Source organism: Mauremys reevesii, unplaced genomic scaffold (assembly GCF_016161935.1).
Source record: "Mauremys reevesii isolate NIE-2019 unplaced genomic scaffold, ASM1616193v1 Contig24, whole genome shotgun sequence".
Classification (NCBI taxonomy): Eukaryota; Metazoa; Chordata; order Testudines; family Geoemydidae; genus Mauremys; species Mauremys reevesii.
Window position 1 is genome coordinate 519,259 of NW_024100834.1, and position 12,846 is coordinate 532,104.

At 46.1% G+C, this 12,846-nt stretch overlaps 1 protein-coding gene across 1 annotated transcript; it reads right to left on the minus strand.

Annotated features, from left to right (window-relative positions):
* Positions 1-2,038: 2,038 nt before the first annotated feature.
* LOC120393585 (olfactory receptor 4D1-like) lies at positions 2,039-11,840 on the minus strand. Its single transcript, XM_039518215.1, has 2 exons — positions 11,398-11,840; positions 2,039-2,498 (listed from the first exon to the last, which is right to left on the minus strand). Exons 1-2 carry the CDS (start codon positions 11,838-11,840, stop codon positions 2,039-2,041), a joined length of 903 nt encoding a protein of 300 aa, XP_039374149.1.
* Between the last annotated feature and the right edge of the window lie 1,006 nt (positions 11,841-12,846).

A 12,846-nucleotide genomic window follows, 5' to 3' on the forward strand; every position in this document is an offset into this window, starting at 1 on the left:
CCTTTCCATTGGCCACCCCCAGCACCTGCTTGCTGGGCTGGTGCCTGGAGCTGGCCCTGCCCATTGGGATTCACAAAATCCTCTAGCAGTTTCTGGCTAACCCTGTAGGTACCTAAAATTTTATTGTGGGGGTGCTGAGAGCCATTGAACCAAACTGTAAACTCTGTATACGATGGACTCCATTTCAAGCCAGGGGATGAGGCAGCTCCCCACCCCAGCATCCCTAGTTCCAGCACCTCTGCTACCAGTCTATGTTTCAGTCTCTGGGCGTGTGCGTTGCTGCCTCCCTCTAGGTACTTGGATGCCTAAACCCCAGAGAGATGCACAAAATGGGGGGAGATAAGCATCCCTCTGCCTAGCTCACCAGCAGAGCCTGATCCAGCAAGTGTGCTCAGAGCTCACCTACTGGATCAGGTCCCTGTGCTGGAGCTCAGACAAGACAGCTCTGCAGACAAGGCCCCACCCTTCTGACTTTTAGCCCAGTGCTTAGGGTTTTCCCTTGCGATGTGGGAGGCTTCCAGCTCAAGTTCCCCCTCTGCCTGAGGGCAAGATGGGATGTGAAGAGGGATCTGCTATTTCTCAGGTGACTGCCCTAGTCAAATCCCTTCTTCAGAACACATAAGAATGGCCATACTGTGTGTCAGACCAAAGCTCCATCTAGCCCAGTATCCTGTCTTCTGACAGTGGCCAATGCCAGGTCCCCCAGAGGGAATGAACAGAACAGGTAATCATCAAGTGATCCATCCCCTGTCACCTGTTCCCAGCTTCTGGAAAACAGAGGCTAGGGACACCATCCCTGTCCATCCTGGCTAATAGCCATTATCCCCCATGAACTTATTGAGTTATTTTTTGAACCCTGTTATAGTCTTGGCCTTCACAACATCCCCTGGCAAAGAGTTCCACAGGCTGACTGTGCATTGTGTGAAGAAATACTGCCTTTTGTTTGTTTTAAACCTGCTGCCTATTAATTTCATTTGGTGACCCCCTAGGTTCCTTATTTACTTTCTCTGCACCAGTCAAGATTTTATAGACTTTTATCTTCTCCCTCAGGGAGTGGGAATGATTGAACAGGAGGTGTTCCTCATCCCAGGTGAGGATAGATTAAAAGCTACAAGGGTGGTGGTCTGCCTCAGAAGAGGCTCCTAACTCCAGGAATTTAGCCCCATTTCCAGCCTAATGGGGAGATGTGATATATGCTATAATCCCTGCCCTCCTTGGGAGTTGCTCTGAGGCTTAGAGGACAAGTTTGGATATATAAGGGATAACAATATGAATATTGGTTGTTGTTTTTTTTCCTTGCATAGTGCCTAGAAACTCCAATCAGTATCTTGGCCACATTGTATTAAGCTCTCTTACAAACATATAGTAAGAGAAAATACCTGCAACTACACTAACACCACCATTCTGTGGTGAATAAGAATAATATATGGAGATATTAATAATAGCAATTAACAGGGCTGTCTGAGAAATATTTCCCCCTTCCTCTCCCTCCTCCCCCAATTGATGACAATTTAAAATATTACAAATCTTTATTTTTTCTCAGGGAAAACAAACCAAACAAACCCACCCAAGTTTTAACTGCAGCTGAAACCCTGACATCTGAAAAATATCTACATTTAGTTGACAAAAACAATTTTTTTCAGATTTTTGGTTTTTAGACAAAACCCTAATTGTTGTAGATGAAAATGTCTAAAACCTATTTTCAATAGAAAAAAAATGTTTAAATGGAATTTGTTACCATGTAACTGTTAAGTCGTTGTTTGCTGTATCACGTATATTCACAATTCTGTTACTGACGGTAGCCATTTTGTTGCCAAAGTTGCTGCAGGCTGTTGGAAACAGATAGAAATGCACTTTGCTTTTTGTTTCTCATTAAGATCTTTTTTTATTTTATTCATTCTTGCTCCCTCATCTAAACCAAAACCCTTTTTAAACTGAGGGCACCTACTTTAATTTTACATGTTGCAAACATAAGATTGACCCACTAACAAAGATGTTACATATTTGGTTTCCTCCATGAGAAGACCCTGTTCATTAATCACTTGATGGCATTCTTCATCTCAGTATTTCTTAGCGTGTAGATCATGGGATTGAGCATTGGGGTAATGACTGTGTAGAGAGCAGATACTGCTTTGTCTATGGAAAATTTCCGGAAGGGTCGAGCGTAGATGAAGATACAGGGCATGAAATGGATGCTCACCACCACAACCTGGGCTCCGCAGGTGGACAGGGCTTTGTGCTTCCCTTCTGGGACATGGGTCCTTATCTTAACCAAGATGACTGTGTATGACACAATCAGGATGATGAAGATGATGATGGTGAGCAGCCCACTGTTGGAGACCATCAGCAACTCCACCATGTAGGTGTCTGTGCAAGCCAATTTGATCACCTGAGGGACATCACAGTAGAAATTGTCCAGTGTATTGGGTCCACAGAAAGGCAGTTGGATTGTCAGTGCAACCTGGACAATGGAATGGACAAAGCCACCTAGCCATGCCCCATATTTATTTCCACACATGGGAGACAGGTATTCAAGGAGAAACTCATCCTGGTCTCTGATTTGATTCAGTGGTCTCTAACAATATCCCCTCCTGAGTGTTGTTAGATAGAACACTGGCCCATATGCATTCCAGCTCTAGTGGTTCTGAATCATCAATAACTCTAAAACAGGTACTGGTGTCTTTAATGTGGAGTGATAGGCCCATCTCTCCCCCCACCACACCCCTTTTTATTCACTCTTTCCTTCCTGAGCAGGTGATAACCAATGATTTTAACATCCCAATCAGTTATCAAAAAGGGCAATTCTATCAACTCTTCTCATCGGTGAGAATTTCCCTTCCCTCTTGCTTGTTACCTAGCACTGGTATATGGCAACTGAAAAAAAAAAATCTCTTCACAACCTTCAGCACCTGGGTTCAATTTGTTCACAACACACTGAGTTTGAGTTTGTCCCACATTTGCCTCCTTAGCTCCCTTCCTAGCCATTCTTAATTTAATGTCCTCTCAACTTCTCCAACTAGTCTCCAACCAAGATGCTTAGAAAGACTGGCGAGGCTTTGCATGGCTGAAGGAGGTAGTGTCACTGGTTGTACTCCAGGGGTATTCAGATAATTTAGTAAAAGCAGCAAAGAGTCTTGTGGCACCTTATAGACTAACAGACGTTTGGGAGCATGAGCTTTCGTGGATGCATCCGACGAAGTGTGTATTCACCCACAAAAGCTCATGCTCCCAAACGTCTGTTAGTCTATAAGGTGCCACAAGACTCTTTGCTGCTTTTACAGATCCAGACTAACACGGCTACCCCTCTGATACCAGATAATTTAGGTGGAGATTTTGAAAGGAGCCTGAGGGAATGTCGGTGCTCAGCCACTACTGCAAGTCATCTAGGATAGCAAAACTTGGATATCTAGTTCCATTATGCCCTATTGAAACCCCCAGCCAAAGCCTGCACCAGGTCTACTTAGGCCTGGTTGTAATTGCAGTGTAATTACGTTGTAATGTGGAGATAGGCTTATTTGCTGAAGACTGGTCCTTGAGTCATTTTCTAGTAGAGACTCTAGTGTTTAATTCTAGGCACCCATATTTGGAAATTTCATGTTCATGGAGACTGCCGTGTTAGAAAGTAGGGAAGAAAGAAAAACAGACTATTTATCACCATAAAAGTTCAAGGCCAGACAGAGAGATTCCTAAATGAATTTTATAGTGAAAAAGAATTTCTCTGTTCCCACTGAAAGTTATATTGGTTTAATTAAACCCATAGAGCAAAGAGCAACCTAGATAACAACTAGTCAGGAACTTTTGTTTCAGTTCAGAGTCATATTCTAAGCCTGACTTGTAAGATCTATGAAGATTTTGTTTTAATGAATGCAGTTCTTCCATCATATGAGGTAGGTCATCCATTAACAAGCAGTTAAATGAATGGAGACATAGAGACTCAGATAGAAATTCATGGACAGGAATGGATGAGAAAGCAAGCAAGAAGCCCTTTCTGATATACTCACAATGGTGATATCAGCAGAACGTGGCTCGGTCCACTTTGACCTACAGCAGAGGGATGAGTGGCCTGTGTTGGCTGGAAAACTGGGTTCAGTAGTAAGTAGTTACATTATGGCACCAGACAAACATGTCAATATTCACTCCCTTGACTTCTCCCCTCCTTCCAACTCCAGCCCTGAGAGTCTTTTTTCTCCTTACCTACCCTTGCACTAGCCCCAGTCCATACACATGCAGTTACGGGCTAGCCTAGGTGTTGAAGGTAAGGGTCTATGTCATTCATATCCGCATCTCCCCCAGCTCAGAAGAATCTAAACCTTCCCTTCAGCATCCCCACTCAGACCTTCTCCTTAGTCGTAAACTTAGCCTGCATCTACCCCTGCAGCTGTTCGTAGAGCACAGGCATTACACATATCGCTACTGGCTGCAGTGAACGGCACCTGTCACTGGGGTATGAAGCCACATGCCACAGGGAAAGGTTCTGGCAGCAGGGAGGCAGTGGCATGCTAGACTGATAAAAACAGCAGTGCAGACATGGGATGCACTGGCTGGACATGTAGAGAGCTGTGCAGGGTACGTACCCTAGGGTTAAGGCAGGTAGGGCACTCTATTCACCTAAGCCATGCCGCACCGTCTACCCTGCTGACTCTACCCATGCTAGCTGGGCATGAAGTGTCTGTCCATTACACACCGCTAGAAGTGTAGACATACACTCCGAGAACCATCCCACTCCATGAGTCTGCAGCTCTTGCCAAGACCTGGAAAGCCACCACCCATTCAACCCTTCCTACTAGAAGCAATTGTTAAAATCAAACATGTGATGGGGTACAAAGAGAGTGGCTGGGATTTTTGCAGGGGTCTAATTGATGTAGGTGTCCAACGCCCATTGACTTTCAAATAGGTTAGGCATCTAACTCCCCTAGGCTACTTTCAAAATCCCAGCTAATATTTGTTTCTTTTAGAAAAGGAAACTGTCTACCGGTGCTAAGGATTATCCCCCCTAACCGGAGCTCTCTTTCCTTACCACCGGATTCTCTGTGCATATCCCCCCGACCGTATCTAACCACCAGAGGATTCCTTGAACATCTCAGAGCTGTGTGTGGTTCCCCATAACAGGCAAGGGAAATAGGTCAGATACAAGGAGGCGGCTTCCCTAGAAATCTTCCCCTTTTATCATTCTTACCGTCCCATTGACACTAGAACTGGGGCCAAAACCGTTCAGAAATCCACCTGAGGAATATTCGGTGTGATCAAGAAAGCTGCTGCTTTGGAGGGCTGAGGATTAATTATCTGGAGATTTAGTCTCAAGGAAAATCATTAAAATGTCGGTGGAATCTTCAAGAGTATTGTTTATTTACAGACAGACAAACACAACAGACTTTGGGTGTCCTCACATTTGAATCCTTGACTCCGAAGACTTTGAAGACACCGCAGAGGAACACTGGACCACATGTTGCGGGACCCCATGCATTATGCATGTGCTGCATATGCTGGCAAGTAGGAAGCTTCATAGTCAATTCCAATGAGGGAATTAGAGAGACAATGCTCCCCAGCCCAGGTGATACTGCAGAGGACTGAGAGTCAGGACTCCAGCGATATAGTGCAATTTTATTCTAATGGTTAGAGCAGTGGAGACAGATGCCGAGCACTGTTTTCCTGGCTCTCCCATACCCTCCTGGTGTCACCTTGAGCAAACCCTTTCAGCACATTGACCCTCAATTTCTCCATCTGTAAAAAGAGGCAATGCTATTTCCCTGCTTTCTAGTATTAATGATGAGTTCATGGACTGCAGGATCTATCTATCTATCTATCTATCTATCTATCTATCTATCTATCTATCTATCTATCTAAACAGTTTCTCCCCTCATTCATCATCACCAAGAAAAAAATAATCTTTAGGCCCAAGTAGACCTGTCCCCTTCTCACCCTTCTCTCAGTGACCCCTGTGCAGCCCCCCTCCCCTTCACACCCTGCCATCAGTGACCCCTGTGCAGCCCCCTCCCCTTCACACTCTTCTCTTAGTGACCCTTGTGCAGCCCCCTCCCCTTCACACCCTGCCATCAGTGACCCCTGTCCAGTCTTTTAAGCTTCCAGTCTTTGGAATGGACCAGGCATGGCTGCTGTCTTTGGGCCACTGGGGACGCTTTTGGGGTGTAGATGTCATATCCCCTCCTGAAAGATTTGACCGCATGATCCACTGCCCTGTCCCGAGGTCCTGTGATGACCCCTGGTCCCCCACATTGCTTCAGCCCAAACTCATGCCAAATCTCCCCCAAAAGGGTGGCCTTGTCTTTTACTTCATCGGTCACCTGATAAGGTCCTGTAGAGCACTGTGAACAGCCCAGTAGTAGCTATTGCTCTTTCTTTAACAGCAGGAGACATACACACATCTATGCTGTGATGGGTTGGATCACAGAAACCCCCTTGGGAATTGCCATCTCATGTACCAAGACTACTTCTGCCCCTGCTTTCCCTGCCAGCTCAGGACCCCAGCACCCTGTCCTGCTGAGCCAGACACGCCCGTCTGCTCCGATAAAGACCCAGGGTCCAAATAACTTGCCCCAAAGCTTCAGGTTTACCTGAAAGCAGCTTACAGAAATGTTCTTGCCTTTACCATTCAGATGCCCAACTCCCAATGGGGTCTAACCCAAATAAATCCGTTTTACCCTGTATGAAGGGTAAACTCTATAACACTGATGGAAAGATATGCACAGCTGTTCCCCACCCGGGATATTAATAAATACTCTGAGTTAATTAATAAGTAAAAAGTTATTTTATTAAATACAGAAAGTAGGATTTAAGTGGTTCCAACTAATAACAGACTAAACAAAGTGAATTACCAAGTAAAATAAAATAAAACATGCAAATATAAGCCTAATACTGCAATACAACTGAGTACAGATAAAATCTCACCCTGAAAGATGTTTCAATAAGTCTCTTTCACAGACTGGAAGTTATATTTCATATTTCTAGTTTCAGATACAAGAGTGGTACATTTATACAAATAGGATGACCACACTCAGTAGATTATAAGCTTTCCAATGATACCTTACAAGAGAGCTTTTGCATGAAGCATATTCCAGTTACATTAGCATATTTCCATAAAATCATATAGAGTGCAACATCACAGATTCCAATATAATAAACTCCACATACATTTGCCTGCCTCAGTTTCCTCACCTGTCACTATCATTCTTTTGGCCAGGGTTAGGGGTCTCTGGGGCTATCCTCGATCCTGTTGCAGCTGGGCATGGCTACACTTCTGAAACAAGGAGACTTCACCCTTGCAGCTCATGGTCTCTGACCTTGGATGGACAGTCCATTGTCCCTCTGTAGACTGCTACAGGAGTAAAGCAGGGGCCCACAGGCCTCAAGCCTGTAGGACAATTAGCTTAGCAGAACTAAGGCCTACGTATAAAAGGATGATGCACGTAGTTGCTACATATGTTGTATTTAGCCGATAGTTTGACCTTAAGTTATAATATCACAGTAAAGAGGAGAGATACCTGATGGCAAGCAAGGAACTCAGAGCCTCATTGACTTTAAGGTCAGAAGGGACCACCATGTATTCTTCTGACTGCCCCCCACTGCCCCATCCAACCCCTGTTCCTTCCTGACTGCCCCCCGGGGCCCTTGCCCCCATTCAATCTCCCTGTTCCCTGCCCTCTGACTGCCCTGACACTAATCCACCCCCCCAACTTCCCTGGTTTCTATCCAACACCCCTTCCCTGCCCCCTTACCAGGCTGCCTGGAGGTGGGGGCTGGGCCGGGCCAGCTCTGCTGGGGCCGGGGTTGGGACCAGAGTCACTTGGCCAGAGCCGAGGCACCCAGCTGGCCGGGACCAGGGCCGGGCTCGAGCTGTGCCACCCAGCTGGCCGGGCCCGGGCCGGAGCCGCACCACCTGGCCGAGGTTGGGGCCGGGCCCAGGGGACAGGCCAGAGCTGCGCCGCCCGGCTGAGGTTGGGGCAGGGCCCGGGGGCCGGGCCAGAGCTGCGCCGCCTGGCGGGCTGCAGTCGGAGCTGGGGCCAGACACGCGCTGGTCAGGGTCGGGGTCAGGGTCGGGGGCCAGGCCAGAGCCGTGCGCCTGGAGCCCTCCTCCCGCTCGCACCCCTGCCCCCCTGCCCCAGCTCATCTGCAGGAAGCCGCTGCTTCTTTCTCAGCCCTCCCAGGCTTCCCTCGTGAACAGCTGATTCGCGGGAAGCCAGGGAGGGGAAGAGAAGCTGGGGGAGCATTCAGGGGAGGAGGCAGAGGCGGAGTGAGGTGAGCTGGGGCCGGGGGAAGGGCAGGTAGCTGCTGGAGCTTTTGTTAAATTTAAAAGCCCTTTTCGAACCGGTTGTCCCTTGTGGGACAACCGGTTCGAAAAGGGCTTCTAAATTTAACAACCGGTTCCAACGAACTGGTGGGAACCAGCTCCAGCTCACCACTGCTTGTGGGAGAACAGGATGTGACATGTTTCTTGGGCTCTCCTCAAGAACCTCATTCTATTGATAATTCTATTGCGGTGCCTGATTTGGAGGAAGAACCTATCAAACCACTGTGTAGTGTATCAAAATAAATATCTCCCCCGATCAGTCGGGGTACACCTCTCATGCCCAAAACTTCCCGTGTGTCTCCTTCAGTGTGAGTCTTTTTAGACCCTCCTGGTTTGCCCCCTTTATCTCTGTGTCCTGTTATTAGTAACTTTCCATCTCCAAACCCTCAGCCCCAGAGAGCCCATGGAACCAATCTGCTTTGCCTTGAGTAGGCTGTCACTGGCTTCTAACAACACATCATTGTCCATGGTCTTGCAGACACTTGACACATCCCTGTCGGCACATGCTGGACTTTCCATTTCCTCGGAGGAATTCAGAAACATGGCAGTTTTAATAGTGACAATTTCAAAACATCAACCATCATTCATAAGTTGTAAACACAGATCCCTGCACAAACCATCCCACCATGCCGCTTTCACAGTCCAACCTCATTCACCTCTCTGCGGCCCCAACTCCTTCACATCCTTCACACTCTGTGCAATACCGTTCCTTCATGATCTGCTCTCAGGTACTCCTGTGCACTCGTGCAGACCTCAGCAGTTTTGCACAGGTGTCACTGGCGATGGTGAGAATTTAGCTCATAATGTTGCTGACGATAGCCCAGCCAGCAATAACACCCATGCTCCCTGGTGGAAGACACTCACTGAACCACAGTATGTTAGCCTAGCTAAGGACATGTTCACTGCAACAATGTTGATTTATACCTGCTGTGGATCTTTCCCATTCACTTCCACAGAGCTCCACAAATTAACACCAGCCGAGTATTTTCAATATTAACTTAAATGGGGCAAAGTTATTTTACTCCAGATGGGGATCGGGCCCCAATGGCTACAATGGAAATACATCACTTCCTGGGGAATTGGCTCATTGATTCCAATGGAGCAAGGCCAATTTATACCAACTGAGGATCTTTCCCATTAGTGTTAGTGGAGCTGCACTGATTTACACCAATGTGTCCCACTGACTCATGCCCTGGGTCTATAATTCATTCACTAGCAAGTTGTTTTCATGAGGGTTCAGTATCTGATCTCCTTGGGTGCAGGGTTAACAATCCTCCAGGATTGGCCTGGAATCTCCAGGAATTAAAGATTAATCTTTAATTAAGGATTATACCATGTGATTAAATTTCCCAGAATACGTCCAACCAAAATTGGCAAACCTACTTGGATAGAACACCCAGCTATGTCATTTGACAGAGATGAGGCATAGCCACTTCCCTTCTTGATTCACATCTGTATAAAACAGGACACAGTTTCAGCCTGGGTTATCTAATCCAATAGAGGAAGTTACGGAGGGGAAAAGAATGTAAAACCATTAGTTGATACAGTTATAGAAACGGATACCATAAAAAAACTCTTGGTGAAGATGAATATATCCGATTTGGAGTACTTGCAACTGAAGCTTTCTGTCAAACCCCATGTCCAAAACCCAGATTTCTGGAGACCATTAACGAGGAAAGAAAGACTATGCACAAGGAGCCACGGAAGCTCCCAAAAAGTTGGGGGGGGGCATGGCCCTTTGCCCAGTCCCCCCTTCCAGTGCCCCTGCTATGCATAAAGCCCATCGCTAAAGTCCAGTGTTGGTTATTGACTCAGCAAGGACCCCTTGATAACACAGTTGCGGCGAGTAGCTGCATGTGTGGTAGCTTGTTTTCGGAAAAGGACAGATCCCGCCACATTAGTGGCTCGGAGGAATAAACTATGTGGAATCCTGCCAGTGACTGGGACATGGGCCGTTGTGCCCAGTGGTTAGAGCAGGCCTCAGGCCTAGTGGTTACAGCTGGAGTTGGTAGTCAGGAATCAGAGCCAAGGCTCAGAGCCAAAGTCAGAAGTCAAGAATCGCAGGCACAGCTCAGGACCAGGGAAACTGGAGTGTGGGAAGGCAGGACTCATGACACGACTAAGGCTGAAACAGCTGGGAACAAGAAAGCACAGGTACTCTCCCAGCCACTGGTGAACACTTTGAGCAGCTGTGGAACTGCTGCAGCTGCTGGGCTTAAAAGCCAGTCTGCTCACTCTTGACACCAAATAGGTGGTGCCTCTAATTAGGCACCCCTCTTGTGCTCATTAGGTTGCCTGGAGACTTGCTTTGCAGCAGACTCTGCTTCCCAACAATCCTTCCAATAAAAGAAAAGGGAAGCCAAATCTATCACAGGGTCATCCACATGTTCTAATATATAATATTTTTTAGAATTTGAACAAAATAAACCCACAGAAAATTATCACAGTTTGACCCAACACAATGGGTCCTATAAAGGGAACAAACACAGATGCCTACTGAGAGTTGTTAACACTGTATGACAAGTTCATGTACCATGTTAATAACAAAATTGAAAACATAATAATTTGGGAAATCATAATTTTTAAAAATTATGTCTTTATTTTCCTCCTGAGAAGACCATTCTGCTCATCAGTCTCCTGATAGCCTTCTTCATCTCGGCATTCCTCAGCGTGTAGATCATTGGGTTCAGCATCGGGGGGATTATAGTGTAAAGGACTGAGATAATCTTGTCCATAGGGAATTTCCGGAAGGGCCGGGCATAGATGAAGATGCAGGGCACAAATATTAAACACACTACCATGATCTGGGTTCCGCAGGTGGACAGAGCCTTGCGCTTCCCTTCTGTAAGGTGTGTCCTGATCTTGACTAAGATGATGGTGTATGAAATGAGCAGGAGAATGAAGATAATTATGACAATCACCCCATTGTGGGAGACCATCAGCAGCTCAAACAGGCGGGTGTCAGTGCAGGCCAGTTTCACGACTTGTGGGACATCGCAGTAGAAATTGTCCAGGATGTTCGGCCCACAGAACGGTAGCTGGAGGACCATTCCAATTTGAATAGCAGAGTGAGCCAATCCACCCAGCCATGTGCGGCCACTAGCCCCATGCACACACCCCAGTTCATGATAGTCAAATATTGCAATGGTTTATGGATAGCCACGTATCTATCGGCGGCCATCACTGCAAGTAAAAATACCATAGCACCGGCAATGAAGTGGAAGAAGAACATCTGGAGGATGCATTCATTGAAGGAGATGGTTTTGCGCTGGGAGAGGAGACCCAAGAGCATCTTTGGCACACTGACTGTAGAGTCACTAATATCTATGAAAGCCAGGTTGGCCAGCAGGAAGTACATAGGGGTGTGGAGCTGGCGGTCAGTTATCACACTGATGATGATGGTGAAGTTTCCGAGCCAGGTTGTCAGGTAGACTATGGAGAAGACAATGAAGAGGAATCGCTGCAGCTCAGGACTTTGGGTGAGGCCCAAGAGGACAAAATCTGTCACTGTGGTGGTGAGGTTCTCCTGCTCCATTTGGTGTCCTTAAAATATACCTGGAAACTGAATGACAATAATCATTAATAAAAGTTTCTTGTAATTTTTCCACCTTTAAATTACTGATATTGACTCCTTCTTAACTGCACCCTAAGAAAGACATTGGGTTTGGGTTTGGGTTTGGCTAGGTCTGTATTTTCCTAAATGAAATACTATCCCCTCAGCCCCACTGCAGGGGACTCCTGCTTCAGCAGACCCTAAGAGCCAGAGATTTCTCTACTCACACACCCCGAACTCTCCCATCCCCACTGCAGTAGTCAACTAGTTACATACTGTGTAGTCAATTTAGTCCAGCCAACCCTGTACATTTGATCTAATTTCAACTCCTGGGGAAAGTACTGACTGGGGGTCTGCATTGGTAGCTTGGGGGTGAGGAGGCATGGTTTGCTCACCCACCATTAAAATTTTGGAAAATCTCTGGAGCTGCTTGAAAAAGATGTTATTTCCAGCAACATCTTTCAAGGGAAAAATCTGATATTTTTGGTTCAAACTTTTTTCACAGGGAATTTTTTTTTTAGATGAAACAAAATGATAATGTTCGTTTCATTGCTTTTCCTGCCCAATTTTTATTTTTATTCCATTCGTACTGAAATTTTCATTTTGATTTAGCTTTTGAAAAAAAAACATTCTAGATTTCTTTTTTTGGTTTTCTGTTTTCCATATCCTCCCAGGCATTTTCTCTCCCATTTTTAATTTGCTATTTGGAAAAATGGAGACAGGAGAAGGAAGGGGAGAAAAAAAGTGTGAGAAGGTGAGAAAAATGGCTTTTTTGCTCACTTGAAAATATAAAAATTCAAAATGTATTTACGTGTCTGTTTCTGTAAAAGAATATCAGCCAGCTTTAAAGGAGAGTGGGATGCTGCTGTGAGCAATGGGGTAGAAGGGCTTTGTCAGTAAGCCTTTGGGAGCGAGGTCCAATATCTGTCCTGCCACAGACAATCTTTGTGCCCATGGATAACTCACATCCCTGACTTGTCTGGGATTT

Excerpts from the sequence above, each read along its gene's own strand:
- LOC120393585 (XM_039518215.1), bottom strand. The coding sequence starts at position 11,840 with ATGGAGCAGGAGAACCTCACCACCACAGTGACAGATTTTGTCCTCTTG. Across the intron at positions 2,499-11,397 it reads TGCATGGGGCTAGTGGCCGC|GGCATGGCTAGGTGGCTTTG; the intron begins ACATGGCTGGGT and ends AAATAAATATGG.